We start from the raw sequence: 20,922 nt of genomic DNA, 5'->3' as shown, positions 1-20,922 counted from the left end.
CCCCCCGTGATGTCTGACAAAAGGCGCTTCGGGAGGCCGATGCTCAGTCGGTGAATCTCTGGCAGGCCTTTTTCCAGCGGCAGGCGGTGCACCACATGTCCCGGTTCTCCATCCCGTACACCTTGCGGCACTTCTTTCCTTCGCCACGCACCTTTCGACTGCGGGAGGAGAGAGACCCTCTTAACCGAGAGTCGATCTTTCGCTTAGCGAGACTCAATTCGAGTAGAAAATCCTGTCGGATGTGATTTGTGGTAACGAGAGGAGAGTAAGAGTCGAGCGAGATCCGGTACCTGAGGGCGGCGGCCGCTCTGGGAGGAGACGAGAGGGCGGCGGCGAGCGTGGTCTGGGAGCGCTGTTCACCGAAGCCCTGGCTCTTGCTGGGAGACACCTGCAGGGGGCGTACTTGTGGTTATGACGCCCGTCTGCTCGCCGTTTCCCGTGCACTTTGAATACTTCCTCACCGTGCTGCCTGTGAAGGTGACAGGCGGCGACTGCCAGGAGATGCTGAAGCCGGAGCTGTTGGCGGGCGTGAAGCCGGCGCAGGCCGAGATGCTGCTGCTGGACGGGATGGACACCGGAGCTGTGGCCTGAGGGCAGAGGTCAAAGGTCAGTCCACTGTGTGTGTGAGTGTGTGTGTGTGTGTGTGTGTGCTCACCTGGTAGGCGTGGTCCGTGTGGATGAGGTAGAGTGCGCTGGGGGCAGAGCGGCTGAGCGGAGTGACGCCGCCGACGTGAGGCTCCTTGGTATCGGCGGACTGAGGAGGTCTGTGGGAGTCTTGGCTGAGAGGAGGAGGAGGAGGATGAGGAAGAGCAGACGGGGGAGGAGGCAGCGGCGGCGGCGGCGGAGCGGACAGGACGGACGGGGACACGGGGGAGAGGCTGCTCAGGCCGTCGGCCACCGAGTCCGTGTTCAGCTTGATCTCCGTGTAGTAGAAATCCTCCTCGCCGTCGCTGCAGTCCGAGTCACAGTTACGCCTACAAACGGGTTCAAAGGAGAACATCATGAGCGTGCGCGTGCGTGTGTGTGGCGATAATCCACCGATTGTTAATCTATTTTGACAAGGAAGGGCCACAGAGGCGGGGCATGCGTGTCCGCGTTACCCCAGGTGGACGGTGCGGATGTGTCTCTGGATGCCGGCGGCGGTGCTCAGCACCTTCCCGCAGTTCTTCCACAGGCACCTGAACATCACCTTCATGGAGTTCTGCAAGAGAAGCCGCGTTCATGAAGCCTCAGAAATCACAAAACTTTATTTAGTCGACGACGCGACCCCCGACAAGAGAGCCCAGCAGGAGGACGCGGATCATCTCGGGTGAAAGTCGACCGCATCCTCATCGACGCCGTTTTCGTCTCCGTCTGCAGCTTGTATTAAAATCATTACTGCTGTTCCAAATGTCAGGGGGGAGGGCATGCACCTACAGAGGAGGGGGCAGAGGTACTGAAAGGGGGTATGGATGGATGATTACGACGGTGAGAGACGGAGACGAGAGGAATATCCATCTGAAGAAATAATGAGCGAGCTGTGGCCGCGGCGAGAAAGCAGAACGGTCTCGGTCTCTGTCCAGCGGGGGGGGGGGGGGGGGGGGCGCATTAAAACTGCGGCAAAAGTCTTCATCTTCTCTCCTGTCGGATTCCGATCCATAACCTCGATCAGAAGGATCGCCCGGCTTACGCATCCGTCTGACAGAAAATCAAACGCGAGCCTCTGATCTCTTTGTCGTCGAGGGGCGGGGCTCGTTTTCCTCCATGAAGCCCGTTCAGGTGTCATTCTGTGACAGCTCGCCAAATGAAAAGACTTTAAACCCCCTGCTGAGACTCTTACACCCCCCCCCCCCGAACCTCTAACATCCGTTTATTTCCTACAAGGTGCCACAGAATATGTAGCGAGGCAATTTAATTAGAAAACCCAAGCAGACAAATATCTGTCGCTTTATCGATTGACGCTCGACGCTCCTCCAGAATAAAACGTTTGGCCCTCACCGTCAGCGCCGCTGCATTCTTCACATCACAGCCCAACGGAGTCAGAAACGACCAGCCGGCGGCGCAACAGAGTGTTCTGGTGTGCGCCCTCGTTGCTGTGCGGCTGACCCAACCCAAACGCGACGCCGGCGGCGGAGTTACCGGATAACGACGACCGGTACACGCCGTCTGTCTCGCCCCGCTCCGTCAGACGACGCGCGCTTACCTTGCGCTTGCGAGGAATGGGCTCATCGAAGAGCAGGCTGCTGCCATCCTGCTCCTCCAGGCTGGGGTCTTCGGGTCCGGCGGGCCCGGGCCCCACGCCGCCCAGGCTCGGGGCGCGGAAAGGCTTGAAGCTTTCGGCAGAAAGCGGCGGCGAGGGAGTCGAGGGGTTGGACTGGTCGCTGGGGATGGACCAGCTCCAGTAGCCCCCTGAAGAGCTGTTGCTGGACGGCGTGAAGGGCCCAGCTGAGCCATTGTCCTTCCATGAACCGCTCAGAACCTCTGAAAGGAAGGAGGAAGAACAGAGGCGCCGGAATTAAGGGACGGGAGGACAGGAAAGGGAAGTGAGACGAGTAGTGAAGCCGAACGCTACGACCCCAGAACGTGAATAAAGTTTGTCAAGACACTGAATTCGGTTCAGACGGCTTCACTTCACACGAAACCGCCTCCGAGCGCTACGAAAGATATCTGCATTGTTCCGAGTCGCTTCCAAAGTCGCGTTCCTGATAAAAGAATGTATTCTTTTAATATCCTTGACAAACGTGCGCACTCACGAGCGCGTACGAGCGGCTTTCTGCCTGCTTTGAGGCGAGTGTGTTGAGAGCAGATTTATTTATCGCCCATTTGTCCGGTATCCTCGGCGGCGTCTTTACATTCGACAAAAGATATTCATCAGGTTTTATTTGGTGCGCGAAGGACGAATAACATCGAGATGAGAAAAATCCTTTTCACGTTGTCAGAACGGATTCCGTCACATCTGGCAGGTTGGTAATTTATCAAGCCGCGCTTCCCTCGTGCGTTCACCAGACAACAGCCGCGAGGGAAGCCGACGCTAGCGCACGGTCGAACGAAGCCGCCACGGAACTCACCGTTGACTTTGACGGGCGGGCTCCGGACCAGAGGGCTGGTGGAGAGGCTCGTTAGCACCATGGCGGCCGTCACCTTGTCCATGTCTACTTCCTCCTCCGACCGCCTGCGGGAACAAAAGGCAGTCAGGGAGACTCAGAGGGGGAGTCGGATACTTCATTTTTACCAACCCCAGCTCTACCTTGGGCAACAAATCCACATTTATCCCGAGCTCGGGGGTGGGGTGGGGTGGGGGGGGGGCTCAGCTTCATCAAGAATATCAACCTCTTCACTTTCCAAATGAACACATTAAGAATAAATTTGAGAAACCCTCCGACTGTCTTCCAAACGGTTTGTGTACATTTAATGCGGCGGAAGGATACACCAGCGCCTCGAGCTGTGATCAGGCCACAGTTTATAAAAGGTGGACAGAACAATTTCACCAGCGAGTGGCCCGGTCCAGGCCCAGGCGTGGATTCCCCGTCTTTATTATTAGAACCGACGCGCCCCATCCTGGCTCAAACAGAAAAGAGAGGAAGTCACCGATTCCAGGTGGAGTAAAGCAACACACACACATCTCTATGAAGGAAGGACCACGAGGACACAACCGCGTAGAACGTGACACGCTTTGTTGTACTCGAGAAAGGAAATCTGAGTATCACTACAGTGAATACAGAGGAAGCGACTGTGTATTTAATTCACAAAATAAAGAAACAAGATAAGAAAAGAGGAAAGAGCTTGCTAACAAAGGAAGATCCTCACCCCCCCCCCCCCCCCCCCCTAATTTATGAACCCTTCTGCTGCTGCTTAAGAGTGCAGAACGCAAACGCAACCTTAAAGGCTCCAAGAGAAATAAATAGTCCCGAGAATAAATCTGATCAAAACAACCTTGGTAGCAGAAACAGCTCAACATCCATCAATGTAAAGCTAACGAGGGAAAATTCCAGCCCAGAGCCAACAAAATGGTCGCCGGTCACATTCTGGACGAGCTCAGATTCGCCGGTTCACGCGGCACAACACGATGCGTTGTACGTTACGTTCTTTACGTTTAACAAACTCCCTCTCAAAACAGATTCGGACTAAATGGGCCAAGGTCGTTCCTCACTCACACACACACACACTCACACACACACACACACACACACACACACACACTCACACACACTCACACACACACGGTATGCTACCAAACAAAAATCCCATCAGCCAGTTCTAATGAAGGCGGCTGAAAGGTGCGCCGGTTTACTGGAATTCTCCTGGAACGAGGCGGCCGTGCTTCCCCTCACATCCTTCACTCCTACATTCTGTTGCCGACTCCGTCCTCGCTCCCCTCTTCCTCCCTTCGCCCCCCTCTTCCTCCCTTCGCTCCCCTCTTCCTCCCTTCACCCCCTGCCGACAGGCGTTCCTGCTTCAGCGCCTTTCCTTTCCCTCCCACGCTTCCAGCTTCTTCGACTTCATTGGTTGCGAGCCACGCTGTGAGCGAAGCGAGCCGGCGAGGTTCCCGTGAGCGATGTCGGGGGGTCTGGGCGTTTGTTACAGCCACTGGACGAGGAGGTCCATTTCCTCCTCTATGAGCTCCAGTAAATCAGAGAGCCTTCTCCTCTAGCATGTGCTTATCGGATCGGTTACCTCTCCCTCCCACACACACACGCCCCAAAACCCCAAAAAAGGAATGATGCATGTGACACGAGGCAGACATGAATGAAGTGCACGGGTTCTGAGGCGGATGTGTGTGAAGGAGGAGATGCAGGAGATGCTCCAGAATAAAAGCCATTTGTTGGAAAACTTCATCCACAAAAGCAGAAATTTTACGATTTAATGAGCTGCTCTGTTTGTAGACTGGGAGAAACGTGATCATGATGGAAGCGCTGGGCTCAGTCTGTAACCGGAGCAGGAGACGCTTTCTTTTAACGTAACTAATAATGCACATCTACAACAGAAAGTCAAGCCTGTTTGTTTGGTCCTACTGTTCCTGAAATAAAGACACCTCCGAGATGGCAAATAATCTGTGCTTTCTAATCATTTGCACTGAAGATACAGCATGCAAAAGCTAATCGTTGCCACTGACTAGCAGCTAATTAGCAGGTGGCGCATTAGCCTGGCTAAATAAAGATGTGGTGATCAACAGCAGATGCAGATTGGAAGCGGTTCCCGTTTGAAGCGACGACCTCAGAACGCCCCCTCCGGTAAAAGCGAGTCAGGGCGTGGCGTGCATCAGCCGGGCACGGAGCCAAAGACCCCCCCCCATGTGAACAAGGTGTCGTTGCTCCTTCTACTGCGGACTGATGGTTGCAGCTGTACAGGAGCTGTTTGCAGATCAACACAACGCAGCTGGAACGGTGAACACGTTGCCTCTCTCTGCGTGTTTCACGCCATAAACGCATAAAGGAAAGTGTGTGTGTGTGTGTGTGCGTGTGTGTGTGCGTGTGTGTGTGTGTGCGTGTGCCAGGCTGCTGTACAGAGGGCCTGATTCCTTCCTACTTCACATCAATAAAGAAAGCCAAGCCCTTGATGAAGAGAGATGAGGGAATCATCCACGCTCTCTGCTGCACTCTACCTTTAAACATGCTTTGTGATTGACACACACACACACAGACAGACACACACACACACACACACACTCCCCGAGTTTGAACTCAAAACAAACACGTGTTGGTATTTCTAAAGACACAAATACAGTAATGTGAGTAAATAGCATTGCTCGGTATTGCAGGAACAAATCAGCAGAGAGACGAGATGGCGGCGGCGCCATTCCCGGTCCGGCTATTGGCTGCGGGGGGGGCATTTCAGAAATGAGGAAGAAGATTGTGGGTCGTGATTGAGTTTAAACAGAGGAGATGAATGTAAAATGCAAAGCGTTGATGATGAGGGGCATGGAGGAAGGAAGAGGGATGAGAGCAGGGAGAAGCAATCTGACACACACACGCACACACACACACACACACACACACACACACACACACACACACACACGATGGGCTTCCCCTAAATTGATGTCGCTGTATGCCCTAATGAGCAGAGGGAATACAGGACCTCACTGCCCCCAGATGTGTGTGTGTGAACAAAGACAGCAGCTACGATGCTTCATCGCTCTTGTTCTCCATCTCACTCTCCCTTCATCCCTCTAACCCCCCCCCCCCCCCCCCCCCCACCTGCCTCCCTCCACCACCCGCCTTCGTTTCTCTCATGTCGGGTCGACTCCCTTCTTCCATACGAGTGCAGCGTCGGAGCGAATAAAAGGACGGGGCTCGAAGATTGAAATATCTACGCTGGGATTGGAACCGGTGCAGCCGTCAAGCCCAATGCGTCACTGAATGATTTGTGTTCTGTGTTCTAAAGGCCCCCCTTTCCCCCCCCCCCCCCCTCCCTTCATTCCTCCCTCGTACCAGTTCATTCAGCGTTCCTTACGATTGTCGACCTTGACGTACTCGATGAAACATCCAGACGTCCCCAATCGCACCGGAATAGAAATAAAAGAGCGGGAGAACAATCATAACGGGTCAGATAATCAATACCGAGTCACAAAGTGTGATCGGATGACCTTCATTGTCCATCTTGGGTCGCAAATGGAAATTGTGTTGCAGTGGGTAAAAAAAACAAAAAAAAAACAGACAAAGTAGAGGTAGAAGGTGGGAGAGAGAGAGAGAGACATCCTCGTTCAAGGCTCCCAACCGTGTCAACAAGTCCACACAAAGGCTCCGCTGTGCTGAAGCAAAGAGTCTCCTCTGCTGCATCGATAGAAGACAAAAGGCTTATTTTAAAAAACATAATTTAATGTTTCAGTCGTTCTGCAAAATTAAACAGTTTTATCCGTCTGATCGTTCCAAGGCTTGAGGCCGCCGGACGAGAAGAATCACTCGGGACGAATCGCGTGTTTAATTATTACGAGCGCAAACAAACTAGGAACTTGTTGTTTGTGATCCGTTTACATGCAGGAAGCACCCGGTCAGAAGGGGAACTGGAGAACAAGTTCACACGCCCCACAGTTATCGGATCACTGTGTTTGATTATGGTCCCGTTTCAGAAGCGCGTCTCGATTCTTCTAGCTTTTGTTAGTGGCCGACTTCCCGGAATGACGAGTTTTCCTGACTTCTTATCGACCTGGAGCGCAGGCCAGTCAGAGGATACCATTATTAAGCCACTCACCGGATCTCTGAGCGACTGGTGAAGGACACAAATGTGATTTTGATAAGCTTCTCTGGAGATAATGAGTCCCTGGTGCTGAAGACGAGCTGCACACAAAGCCACGGAGGAAACGCTCGACTTCTACCGTGCAGCAAATTACCCAAAGCAGTAAATCTCCTACAAGCAAATACAACCCCGCAGTATTACAGTAGCAGTATTTATTAGCATTATTTCTTGTGTACTCAATCAGTATTCCTCAAAGTCGAGTATGAACCTTCCCGTGGAGTCTTCATCACTCTTCTTGTTTTGAAGATGCTTCCAATTATAACCTCGAACAGAGCAGGAAGCTGCACAAAGAAACCCCTTCAGCCGGCATGCACGGGCTGCACCTGTGTGTGTGTGTGCGTGTGCGTGTGTGTGCACGCGTGTGCGTGTTCAGTACTAACGCCATGAGCAGCCACAGGCGAGGCAGCAAAATTGACGGACAGTTTCGTCCAGGCAAGGCGCCACACGTCACTTTGAATTTGGGTCTACCTCGCCTCCGCTAATGCCTCCGCTAATACCCGCCTGCATTCACACGATGTAAACAAACACAAGTGCATTTGTTTTTGTTTCTGTTTACGCAAAACAGGAGTGCATAAAATCAGAAGAGGTCCCGGATGAAAAGCGGGACCGCCGGCCTTTTAAGGGGAAAAACAATTAACAGCAAAAAGTAGAAACAGGCTGAAAACACAATTTAAAATATTCTGAGGATAATAATGAAAACGAAGACGCATGAATGAACAACGTCATTAGAACAAAGAGCATGCAGGAAGATGCCTCCACGCTGTAATCATTAACCCTTCCTGGGGGGGGGGGGGGTTAACTGCAAATGATTGCCATGTTTGCATAAATAATTGGAAGCATGCACGTGTGGGTGCGTTTGAATGCACGTTAAGTAAACCGCAGGGTCATTTTTGTGTCGATTTTAATTACGGTGTTTTCTTGCGCCCAGATTGAATATTTGAGAATGTTTGCGCCGTAATTTGACAGAAAAAAGCCAATTCAAACTAGCTGCACTGGACTCTAGCGCACGTTAGCCAGGCTAGCTGCCTGTTGTACAGCACATAGCTCAGCAGAAGGCTAACGTCTCTGTGTGTCAGAGGAAAAACACGCCGGGACAAAGGGAGAGAGGGAGGGAGAGACAGCGATGAGCGGGAGAGTGCAGGTGGAGAAAGCGAGATACGGTGGAAATCAGCGAATCAGAGGAGGAGAAAGCTGGAGAGCAGGAAGGAAAGAAAGGGGAGGAAGAAAGCGTTAAAAGGGAGTCGGGAGGGGGAGGATAGGGAGGTTTTCAATTTTCTATTCGTAGTAATGAAGGGACATTGTTTCTAACCACAGCAAAACTTTAATCCAATATAAAATATTACTTTGTCCAAGTACAGGAGCACAGACGACGACGAGTTTCCAAGAGTTCCAAACAAAACCTTTTTGGCTTGTGTTGCATAAATAAAGACACAATTACATTTGAACAAGTGAACATTGTGGTTTTAGCTCAGTTAGCAGATCAAATCAAAAACAATGGCTGTATGACATTATTCTGGGAGGACAGCATCCGGCAGAACCCCCCCCGAAAGCCCCCCTGAACCGGGTCTACAGAGATCTCATAAATCGTTACATGCAATACGGAGCCGTGTGTGACGGTCGTGGTCATGCATATGCATGTGTGTGTGTGTGTGTGTTGTGTATTTGTGCTTTTAATGTTTGCAGGCCTGAAACCCCAGTAAACGCTTTTATGTGTGTAAGGCCAATGGGGGTGTTTTGGGTCCCCCCCCCCACCCCCACACACACATCAGGGCTGTGAGCCTCAAACATCTGGAAGAGAGAAAATTAGAGACGGATCTTAGAGACAGAGAGAAAGAGAAGCGCTCTATGTGTGTGTGTTGTGTGTGTGGGGTTGATGGGGCAACTGTACCAGCTGTCTTCTGGATTCCCCCCCCCCTTCACACACACACACACACACACACACACAGACAGAAAATCAACCTGAAGAGCGTCCCACGGCTGCCTGTTTACAACTTGTTCCTTGCAACAACAAGGGACAACCTGAAGATAAGCACAACTGTGAAAAGCTAACCTTTAGCTTCAGGGACTGTCGTGTGTGCGTGCGTGTGTGCGCGTGTGTGCGTGCACACCTACGTGAGTTTGCAGGCAAATCTCAAGACGCTAATGATAAACGTCTCTGAAGGACAAAGGACGGCAGATGAGACAAAGAGCAACCGAGCGTGAGCAAAACAAACACGGGAAGCGAGAGCGGGGACGTTACGCGGGACACGCAGAGACTCGAGGCAGCAGTCAAAGCGTTATCTCATTGGACAGGGTGGGCGGGTTGGAGCAAGGGCAAACCATGAAGCAGCTGGGGGGGGGGTCCACCATTTAATCTCTGACAATTTTATTGCTGCAAAATGGCCAGTTATGCCTTCGGTGGGTTTGAAATGTCACCATGATTTCTGCTGGGACGGTCCCCAGAGCGTCGCCACGGTAATAACGGAGCAAAAGAAAATGCAAAGTCGGGAAGAGCTCGCGTGCGACCGGGAGAATAAATCAGCTGTCGAAAGATCGTATAAGGACGTGGATCCATTTTCTATAACAGCTCATCTTTTGAGGGGTGCATGTCACTTTGTGGGGTTTGAACGTTATGAATATGTGCCTAAATGTGTGAACTAGAAAGGGAATGACGGATTATTAGTTCTATTCTAATCCTAATTCTGATTATGAAGCGACAGGATGCTCCTTTGATGTCGTACGCAGGAACCATCAAAGCAGACGGGCTGTTAGATACGAGAACAACAACAATTTCCCTCTTTGTTGCTCTTGAAGTTTTAATTAAACATTTGTCTCATCAAATGTCACCGTGTCCTTGAGCGCGATGCTGAACTCTTGCCCCCCCCCCCCCCCCAGCCTTAGATAAAGCGGCGCATTCCTCATCGCTGGTCCCGAGCCAGGATAAACGAAAGGCTGTTATGTCACTAGTCCGGAGCAGCAAGCTCTTCCCCTGCTGCCCGTCCAGCCCGGATTATTTCCTCGTCGATCACCGGCGCTATCGACGCTATCGCTGCAGCTCACCGCTAAACGAACGTCGGATGCGTCGACTCAACTCTTTTTTTTTTGCAGGTTGAAACTAGATCGTTCTTACACTCTGAACTTTTGTACTTTTCACTCTTCCAAGTATTTGATTCTGTATTTTCAATTCCAACCGCAGTCCTTATTTTTCCATTTCTTTCGAGTACTTCCCGCTTCACCTCTGACACCGGATGGATTTATCCACTTGAGGGCGCGTCGGATTAAAGCAACAATCGCACACTCTGGAAGTCTGATGGACACGTGCGCACACGGAGCCGTGTGAAACGCTGAGACTTTGGCAGCCACCGTCCTTCACAGCATTTTGCACCTTTCCAATCCGAGATAGAAAGAAAGAGGAAGACCCTTCGGAACGAAGTGGACCGCCCCATTTTGAAATGTGAGCCTGCGGGACAAGTTACTGAAGCACAAAAACCTTTACTCTCAGAATCTCTTCAGGAAAAGACCCAACATCCCAATCACCCCCCGCCCCCCTCCCCCACGTGTCAAGCAGATTATGAAAAGAACTGGGATCTCGTTTTGAGATGAGCCCACTTTTGGATTTGTCTCCCTGGATTATGACAAAGAAAAATGAATGTTCTCATCCAGTCGTTTAAAACATCTGCTCTTTAACACAGGCAGTGCTGAGTGCGCGCACGCACACACACACACACACACATCTCGCTGTGTACTCGACTGGCTCCTTCGGCCTGCCTGTGAGATTCCTCGTGAAGCCGTTGCGAGAATTCGCTGGACATCGTGTACGGGTGGATCCCGGGTCAAGAAGGATTTGGTTACGTTTTGAGAGCGGTCCAGGAACAGATGTGGCTCTTGGATCTCTTTTTCATTCTAATAGCGCTGCGCGTTAAAGGCTATCCCGGTCATGTTCATGTATATTATCGCTTTCTTTACTTAAAATAATGGCTGTTCAGCTAAAAAAAATAAACTCATTCCTACTCCCAATCCCGACTTCTGTTTGGACGTGACGCGTGACAATTAGCACCGCCGTGTATTTAAAGCGGTGACGGCCGTAACGCAATCAATCCTGGCCGGTTTGCTCAAACTGCCTGGAGCGAGCCTTTAATGGGGAAACACGGAAGAGGATTCGAACCGACGTCGTAACCGTTGCACCGCGTGTACCCTGAAGAATCAAAAATGTAAAACCCGGATGGCGAACACAACATGTGCACGGCCGTTAATTCACATTAGGCACCGTTGGAAAAGCTAGAAGAGGAGCGTTAATCCCCGAGTCGAACATTCACACGCATTCCCTGTGCTTCATTAAAGAGCTACTTTGCGTATAAAGTTTCACTCCTGCCGGTGCAACAGGTGGCTGATCTCTCGTCATAAAAAACGAGCCCTCCGTACTTCAGACTTGTGTGTCGTGAGAGAGACCCAGGGCGCTGCCTCTGATTGCTCTACGCGCAACAAGCCTGAAGCGGCGTCAACAGCAGGGCGGAGCGTTTCCCGCGGATACGCAACGGGCCTCGTGTGAGTCCTGAGGCTTCGGTATCAGGCGGTTCTGGCTCCGGGGGATCCTGATACATGGACCTATAAACAAGGACGTGCTGCGTAATTCACACATGCCTGTGTTTAATAAGATACACCCCCCCCCCACCCCCACGGCAGCAAATCACAGCAGAGAGGTGTGCTGGACAAGCTGCTTCCTGCGCCGTCTGGGGTTTCGGATCACGTTCGGGTCCGTCTAGATGAGCTCATGAGTCTTAGAACTGAACCTTTACATGAATCCCGTCTTCAAGATCTTTCTTTGTTGCATTATTTACGGTGTATTTCTGCGCAGCCAAGGCTTCGGTTTAAAGCCGTTTGTTTGTTTTTCTTTTGAGGACGCAGGGAAAATCTATTTCCTTCATGTTTGGGAACCCTTATGATGCCCAAAAAAAAAAAAAAAAAAAGAGAAAACCCTTTATCCACTCGTTTTGAGCAACGTCCGTTTCAAACCAGCTCATTTCTGTCTGATGCCGTTTTTGCAGCATGCTTCAGATGTTTGGTCAAGTAAACGTTCAATCAGATAAGTTTGGAGGGGCGAGACTGGATGCGGGGGCAGGAAGGAAGATAGATAGAAAGAAAAGAAAGAGGGAGGGAGGGAGGAGCGGAGAAGTGCATAGTTTCTGCATTCATGCCAGGAAAGCGGTTTTCTTTGGCGAATCTCTGGGTCATTCACTCTTTGGAGAACCCGCAGCGCTCTTCAGAACCCGCCCTCCATCCCTCCCTCCCTCTCTTGTTTTGTAACTCGAACGCCCTCCTTCACCACAAACACAAAAAACACTGGTACAAGCGCTCCCAAAAAAAGGTAACGAGAAGCGAGCGTAAAGACGACCGAGAGCGCGAGCAGAGCCATTCGTTTCCACCGGAAAGGACAAACGATTGCTCGCCGGCCCCTCTGGGCCTCGCTCTGCACAGGATGGGGAGTCTTTGGCCCCGTTCTAAGTCTTATTTGGGCCCCGACAGCTTTTACAAAATTAGATAACATTCAAGCTGAATATGATCATCGTGCTGGAAAAGAAGCAAAAGCTTCAACATCACAGCGGGACATGGAGGTCCCTAGAAAGAGAAGATTGGCTCTGGGCGGTCCGAAGAAAGGATCTGAACCCTCAGCTCTGTTGTTTTGTTTTTTTGTGGGGGGGGGGGGGGGGGGGTTTGGGGGGTTGCAGTAATAAGCCGCGCACTTGGTTTCCCGTTCAACTAAAGCTATACTTCACTTCCCCTGCTAACAATTAGTCTTGAGAATGCGATTTGTCAAATGCCAAGCCATTCGTTTCCACCGGTCTGGCCCCCGCTAGCTCCTGTTACAACCGACAGTCTCCTGCGTAGAGAAAACACAAGGGGGGGGAGGACCAGCAGCTGTGGAGACGTCTGCACGTTCGGCAAAGAGAGAGACTCGGACAATAAACGGGAAATAAACAAATCAGGAATCTGCCACAGCAAGCGATTCTTGGGATTCTGAGGAAAGGAAACCATTTCTTCGGGCCTTCAGGGAGTCCGGGGGACGCAGAAAAAAGGTCAATCACTGAATGACACTTCAGTCAATCACTGAATGACACTTATTGATTTTTGGAGCGAGATCTGATGACATACAGGCGCAGTAAATGCACTGTAAACAAATACGATGAAGAAGGCAACTCGGTAAATGAATGAGAGCCTGTCCGGCTGACAGAATCGCAAAAATGTCGAGCGTCTATACGGCACGATGTCATTTCCCTCTATTTCCACAATGATTGCAGATGAAGCCACCAGCCCCCCCCCCCGGAGGCAGGACGTGAACTCTCTCTGGGTCGCATTGGGACCTGGACGCTTTCTGGGTAAAGCATCAGCCGAGACGGAACCTTTTCACAGTGTAATTAACAACCTTTGAGGTCAGACGTCTCCAGAGACGTCGCTCTGGAAGAAAAAAAGAAAATATCCAGAGGAACCGTCTTTAGCGCTTATCCTGTCTCCATCTCACTCCCAGACCCTTTCCAGCATCCTTACAAGCCTCTTTAATTCCCTTTTCTTCCATCTCCCATCATTGTTACAGGGATATGAGTCTCAGGGTAGCTGGCAAGGCAACCCCCCCCCCCCCCCCCCCCCCCCAGTTGCAGGTGTAAAAAGGATGAGAGTCGTGGAGCCTCATCTTAAGGCAATAATGAAGAGGTCACGATAGTGATATCTGGCTGCTGGCTGCAAGAGTGACACCTATAATGGGAATATTCCAAGCAGCATAGAATCCTTGGATTTAGATTTTTGAAGCTCCATATATAAGATTATTAGTTTTCAAGTTCTACATCACATTAATTTTGAATTGGAAAAAGGATAGCTTTATGCTAACTAGCACTGAAGTCTCTCAAAGCCGAGCTAATTGAGCCGATTGCCCCCATTTAACATCGACCGTTTACTTTTAATTGCTCTCCCCGAGTATTCCTGCAGGGAATCTCTCTCTTGCGTTCCTTTGAGGTTCACGCAGACGTCACTCTAGTCCAATCTAATGCCCCGGGTAATGAAATAATCAATTTGTGCATCATGAAACTCACTTCATTCACAATTAACCCTTTGCACACTAAGCTCAAGAAGAAAGCGACGCAGGAACGAGACAACAAAAACACGCTCTCGTGGTTTAACAGCCGCCGAGTCATGCTTCGGGTCCTCTGTAAACCCCGCACGCCCGACCATTCCAGCTACGACGCAACGATCCGAGTCCAATATAACCTTTGTGTCTGCTCGCATTGGCCGTCAAATCACTCAAGATGCTTCAATGGCGCCCGGACAAGCCCAGCTAAAAACATGCAGAGTGAGGCTATTGGAATGTCGCGCGTGCCCCCAAACTAATAACCGGAAGCTATAAGCTATTTTAGAGCCGTTACGGGAAAGAACGCTGCGGGCATGTTTCCGATTTATCGGACGTTCCCCACGGCTTTTACGTTGCCCGATGGTTTCCTTAGGAGGACAAACAGGAACTTGGAATATAAAGTCATACTCGTGATTTTATTTGTGCAGAATCAGACGGATGGATGTTTTTTGTTGGCGTGGGTTCTTCTTCCCTGAATGGAAGCGCAGCTGCTTTAAATTCGGTCTTCAGGCGTGTGTTTTTCTCATTTTGAACGTACTTTCTCTCGCTTGTATGTCTTGGCTATCAGGCTACCACATATGTAAATACTGCCTTTGCTATGGAGCACAAAACAAGAGGGTAACTGACGCGACTCGCTATTTTAGTCGACTCTCATGTCTCCTGTTGCACAACTTTTACAATTTGGGAAACCACCCTGACCATAATTGCTGCAGGACGTTCAGGCAACAGAATAAAAATGCACACAACTCCTAAATGTGAGAGACGGCGGGGGACAAATATAAATGTCCTATGCACAGACACCTCTGATAGAGTGTGGCATGCGTGATGCTACTCGGTGTTCTGCCAAAGTGGATCAGAGGATCAGTCGGGGGGGGGGGGGGGCTATCATTCCATTTAAATCTGTCCTATTTCTGAGATGACATATCTGTGTCATAAACTTTCAATGAACTCTGCATGTATGAACCAAAGCCAAAGTAACGCTACACTTGCTTGTGCACACGCGCACACGCACACGCACACGCACACACACACACACACACACACACACACACACACACACACACACACACACACACACACACACCACACACACACACACACACACACACACACACACACACACACACACACACACACACACACACACACACACACACACACACACACACACACACACGATGTCCCACCTGGCGTGAGGGACATCGATGCTGGAGGAGACCACTTTACGCTTCTGCTCCAGCAGGGCCACGGACCGGGCGTCGGGGTCCCTGCCAGGACGCTTGCCGTCGACCACGCGCTGATCCTCCACCGCTTCCGGGCTGCGAGAGCCTCCTTCAACCTTCTGGAAGTCTGGCGCTCCGTTACTGGAGCTCTGCAGGACAGGGACGGACAATCCTGTAAGTCGAGGGTCAGATTTTGATTCTGGATGAAAACTAAAACTATAACTCCTGAAATGACTTTCAAATATCACAGCTGAGTTTACTTTTAGAGCATGAAACCGTAAACTACATCCATATGATGGATATAGCTTTAGATATTTGCATGTCGGTCCAGCGTTATGACCTCCATCCTCTTGGCACTAAAATACTCTGCGGTCCGTTACACAACCGGGCTGTTTTTAATTCCTGGAGGCCGCTTTGCAGATGTGAGGTTTTAAAGCCAAAAACCACAAGACGCTATCGACCGTTGCACTAAAATTAAATTCTCATAAATGAATGCGAAGGAAAGTTTATAGCGATACGACAGAGGCCTGGAGCGTCATGTTCCAAACCCTTCTGGAATGATGAAACAGAGTAATTTAGAGTTCTCCTCCTCTGCCTCCATGTTTTCTACAGTGAGGACCCTACGGGAGATAAAAACAGAGAACTGCCTAAAAGTAACCTGCAGAGATCTGGCAGCAGCGCAACGGAAAGGAAATCGTTCAAAACCACACGCGGGAGAGAAACAATAAATCTCATCAAAAACAAATATGATCCCATGACTGCAGGATTTCAACACAGGCTAATGATCTTTATCAGCGGATGCAAGTATCTGGGATATGTTGTCTATTACCGGTACTTTAAAATGCCCGCAGAAATATAAGTATTACTTTTACATTACAAGGTTGAGGAAAAAAATATTCCATCTCCACTGGGAAAAAATAATCATCCTGACCGCCTTTACATAAAGTTCAAGATGTTGTCGAATCATTATCTTGTTTTCAAATCGATTCATTACAGCTCTTAATTAAAACAACTTGATTTCACTCACTTAAAAGTAATTATGTGTAATTTAATATCCAGACCGTTCTGTCTGTGACGAAAAGCAAACGCCGCCTCTTTGTTCTGTTCCATTTGGCGAGACGTTGGGAGGCCGGCCCTGTCGCCACACCTCCTCGCCTCGCCTCGCCTCACCCGCTTACAACAAGACAGCTCCTGTTTCCAACCCTCACTTGATCAAAAATAATTTTACGCAACAGCATCGCCGCATAACAAATAAATAAAATGGATTTTCAAAATCTTTTGCAAAGCTTTGAAAGAGATTTGCCGTGCGTGCGTTTTAATCCGGTCCACCTACAAAACAAGCCGACCCGAAACACCCAAAGACATCTCCAATGCACCCGCGACACCAGAGCCTGCGCTACACAAACCATTTTCCCATGCTACACACCTCGCACAACCTCCCACTGACACACAAGCGAAGGCTTCTGTTCCATCGCAACGCCTCCGAAAATTACTATGTGCAGCTAAGTCAACAAATAAAACTCCGGTCTGATAGCAGGAGCAAAAAATATACACACACACACTTCTGTAGGTAAATGGAGACGCCATTGAGGAGTATAGCATGCAGGCCTGTGCGTGCCTGTGTGTGTGTGTGTGTGCGTGTCAGAAGATAATTATCTCAGAGCGCTGTAACATGATTAAGCTTGACTTTAGCAAAGGCAGCAGCTCCTCCTCCATAACTCGGTCACACACTCAGATTAACGAGGTAAAAACAAAACGATGACGTGAAGGGCTGGTTGCGCTAGCGCTAGCAAGCCATGCGCAAAACGCTCGATGCAAACCCAGACTTGGGTGAAACCACAAGATGGATTAACGCAGCCTGGAGAAGATTAGGTTTTCCGCGTCGGACGGTTGTAACGTCTCGGATAAAACAAAATGCATTTCCATCCGTTGGCCAGATTTATGGATGATGGCGTTCCTGAAGCGTGCCAAATGGTTTATACAATTTTAGTTGTGCCGTCAAAGCCGGTGTGTAAACAGGACCAAATACCCCAAGTGTCCTACATTTATCTCTCCTTCCCCCCCCTTGCACCCCCTCATAATAACCAACCAACGTTTGGCCGTTTGTCAAGCATCAAGAATCTTGAACCTTCAGAGGTCAAAGGTCATAATAAAGCACGTTGACGCGCCACAAATTGAATCCCGTAAACCGAATGTCATAAAAAAAAAAACATTCGGTTTGCTGCTGCAAGCGTTACGCGGAAGCATCAAACAAGAAGAAGAAATCACGCACAGCGTTAGCATCATCTGTGGAAAACGGGACGTGAGCAAAACAGATTCAGGCAGAGCTGCAATGTGTGGCGAGACCCCCCCCCCCCCGAGCTTCACGCTGCTGCCAGCCAATAAGGACGGGGCCGATGACAGCCGGCCCGGGACCACCGCAGCAAAACAAAGATCATCGACTCCCACATCGCCATGAAAAACAGGCCCCGCCTCTTTGTTAGCAGAGAGCGCTTTGTGGGGCATTTCTGCCACAAAACGCTTGTAGTCAACAAGTGGTGCCCCCCCCCCCCTCCCCCCTCCCCGGTTTGGGCGATATGCCAGTCATCCGCATTCTTTGGAGCATGCCATTCAATTTGGGGGGTGAGAGGGGGGGGCGCTGCCGTACACAGCTGTTTCTGAAACTGGACAACGTGTACCCTGACAAACACCCCTCTCCCTCCCCCCCCCCCCCCCCCAAACATGCATGTTGCAGAAATCGCACGGATGCACACAGAAAGCAACACACGTGAATCCTCGGGCAGAAACACACAGCGGGCTCCTCCTCCTCCTCCTCCTCCTCCTCCACATTCTACGGCTTGTTTTCGACCTCGGTGGGAACCGAACCAAAGAGACGACCATTGTTGCTGACAGAGTCCAGGCGACGGTGCCGCGGGCTGCGCCGGCGATCGATGCGGCGCTGCAGAAAGCCTTCTGTAAAACGCAGCACCGCGTGCACGGAGAACGCACATTCACCATCGATCAGAAAAACTGGACATTCTCTGTGCGGACAAACGCCGCATCACACGGGGGCGACATTTGACACGTCTGCACAGATGACATCTAGAAAAAACACGGTTTGAATCTGAGAGTGTTGCGTCTTTAAATGCAATAGCTCAGCTTCACGTAAAGGAACTGTGAGTGTGTGTGTGTGTGTCTGTGTGTGTGTCTGTGTGTGTGTGTGTGTGTGTGTGTGTGTCTGTGTGGTAACGTTTCCGTTCGGCTGACAGAAATAAGACTCGAGATTACAGCCTGTCCAGTTGGTAACGTGTGAAAACACAACAACAACCAATCACATCAATAGCACGTCGTAAACAAGCCTTTGTTCGGCCACATGCATTCGCTGGTCGTTACAAAAAGGACAACACACACACACGGACACACGCACACACACACACACACACACACACACGAGAAACACACTTCCCCAATGTCAGAAACAGAACTTTGATCCATGAGCCGGACTGACATAATGAGTAAAATATAAAAACAATTAGCACAACAAAAAATACGGGCAGCTAATAATCAATAAACCCCAAATGTAAACAAATCCATATATTCTTGTGCACCTTCACAGGAATCCATTTAATGTAAAACTAAATATGTGAATATGCATGTAGAGACTGACGCACGGATTTACCTGTGAAATAAATACCAGTTAAAAACAACAGTGACCGGCTGCTTTGATCAAGCCGGAACGCTGCAGCTCTCCCGCCCTCTCGCGCACGTAAACATTGCGCAGGCACGATTAAGCCCTTTGTCCGACGTGTCCGGTGACGTAACAGGTTGATGGATCACCTGTGCGTCGCGATCATTCTAAATAACGGCGGTTTAGTCCCGGCTGCTGCAGGAGCCGCGCAGGAAACAGCGCGCAACCAAAACAACAACAACAACAACAACAGTGACGCGCAGCCTACCGGCCACACGCACGCACACTCACACACCTTCAGGCTGGACTTGAGCGGTCCTTTGGTCGCGGTGTGGTTGAAGCCGGCGGCTATCTCCTCCTCGGAGAACTCCCGGAGGCTCCCGTCTTGGAGCAGCACCGTGTAGACGCTGCGCCGAGCCCCGACCACCTCCCGGTTCTCCTGCTTGACAGCCTGGACCACTCCGGTCACCGGGGCGCCGTCCCCGGTCGGACTCGGCGCATAGACTCGGCTGCCGAGGATCGACCGCTTCACCAGACGCCTCGTGTGCATGTCTAAAAAAAAAAAAAAATACGAGTCTGTCTGGATTCAGAGTCGGGTTTAAATCATTAATCGTCGAATTATAGCTGGAAAAACACGGAAACCCGCAGCGGGAAGCTACGCGCCCCGACAGCGCCGATAAAATGTTAGCAAGCGGCAACATGCTCTGGAACCGCCGTTAGCTTAGCCCGCGCAGCGAAAGTTGCGAAAGTTTATATTAGCACCTGACAGGAAAAAAACACCGACTACATTTGCCGCTACGCAACCGGCTACCGAATCCGCCTCCGTTCGACCTGTTTGTTTTCCCCACTGCTCCCCTGCGAGCGGAGCGGGAGGCGGGAAAACGCGGCGGTCTGCGGCTGCGCAGAACCGAGACTGCGGTTGTACACGATTAGGCAAAATGGCGGTTTATGCTCGCAAAAAACTACTCGGGTATCTGATAGCGGAAGCAAATACGTCGAATTATTTGTCCTTAGCCCACCGCGTTTGTTGTCATACCTGCGCGGGTGCCGAGAACGGCCGAAAATACGACCGTGGGGCGACTCCAGTTCCGTGGGATTCGAACTCCAGTCCGCCGGTGGCTCCACCCGGGCTCAGCCTCGACCGGCGGAATGCTGCCTGTAAACATGTGCGGTCCGGCGGCAAAGGCGGGCTGCAATTGGTCGGCGCAGCACACGCCCCCATCGGCCCCCACCGCTGCCCACGCCCCCATAAGCCCCCACCGCGGCCCGCTCTCCTCCGAGATGCTCCATTCAAAACAATGACGCAAGGATGGAGAGGAAACGAGACGGCGGGGGGGGGGGGGGGGGTAGAAGGAAATAAAACTTTATCCAGACAGACGTTCTCTGTGATAAAAGCCCGATTATCAACTTTTCAGGTGCAATTAGAGCTATAAATGGCTGCACGGCGTAAGTTATTGAATTTCTTACAGTGTTTTTATTGCAATAACACCTTCCGACAAGAAACAGTCAAACTTCAGGCCACAGCAGGGGCGTTCCAAAACATAAAGCTCTACTGGGGCACAGGGCCCCCCCATTACTCAAATCAGCTTTTTTTAAAATATATAAAAGTGTTATATGAACCAGCCTTGTTTGGCCAACTATTATTCATTCATTCATTCATCTTCCGAACCGCTTCGTCTGTTACGGGTCGCAGGTCATGCTGGAAGCCTATCCCAGCAGTC

At 50.6% G+C, this 20,922-nt stretch overlaps 1 protein-coding gene across 1 annotated transcript; it reads right to left on the bottom strand.

Moving 5' to 3' along the window:
- znf704 (zinc finger protein 704) lies at nucleotides 1–19,877 on the bottom strand. The gene is made up of 9 exons (XM_068747312.1): nucleotides 19,497–19,877; nucleotides 15,499–15,683; nucleotides 3,048–3,151; nucleotides 2,183–2,460; nucleotides 1,101–1,201; nucleotides 656–974; nucleotides 462–587; nucleotides 291–388; nucleotides 1–158 (listed from the first exon to the last, which is right to left on the bottom strand). Exons 1-9 carry the CDS (start codon nucleotides 19,749–19,751, stop codon nucleotides 44–46), a joined length of 1,581 nt encoding a protein of 526 aa, XP_068603413.1. The 5' UTR covers nucleotides 19,752–19,877; the 3' UTR covers nucleotides 1–43.
- Between the last annotated feature and the right edge of the window lie 1,045 nt (nucleotides 19,878–20,922).

This window comes from Brachionichthys hirsutus, chromosome 13 (assembly GCF_040956055.1).
Source record: "Brachionichthys hirsutus isolate HB-005 chromosome 13, CSIRO-AGI_Bhir_v1, whole genome shotgun sequence".
Lineage (NCBI taxonomy): Eukaryota > Metazoa > Chordata > Actinopteri > Lophiiformes > Brachionichthyidae > Brachionichthys > Brachionichthys hirsutus.
Note: the sequence above shows the minus strand (reverse complement) of the source record. Positions and strands in the feature narration are given on the sequence as shown.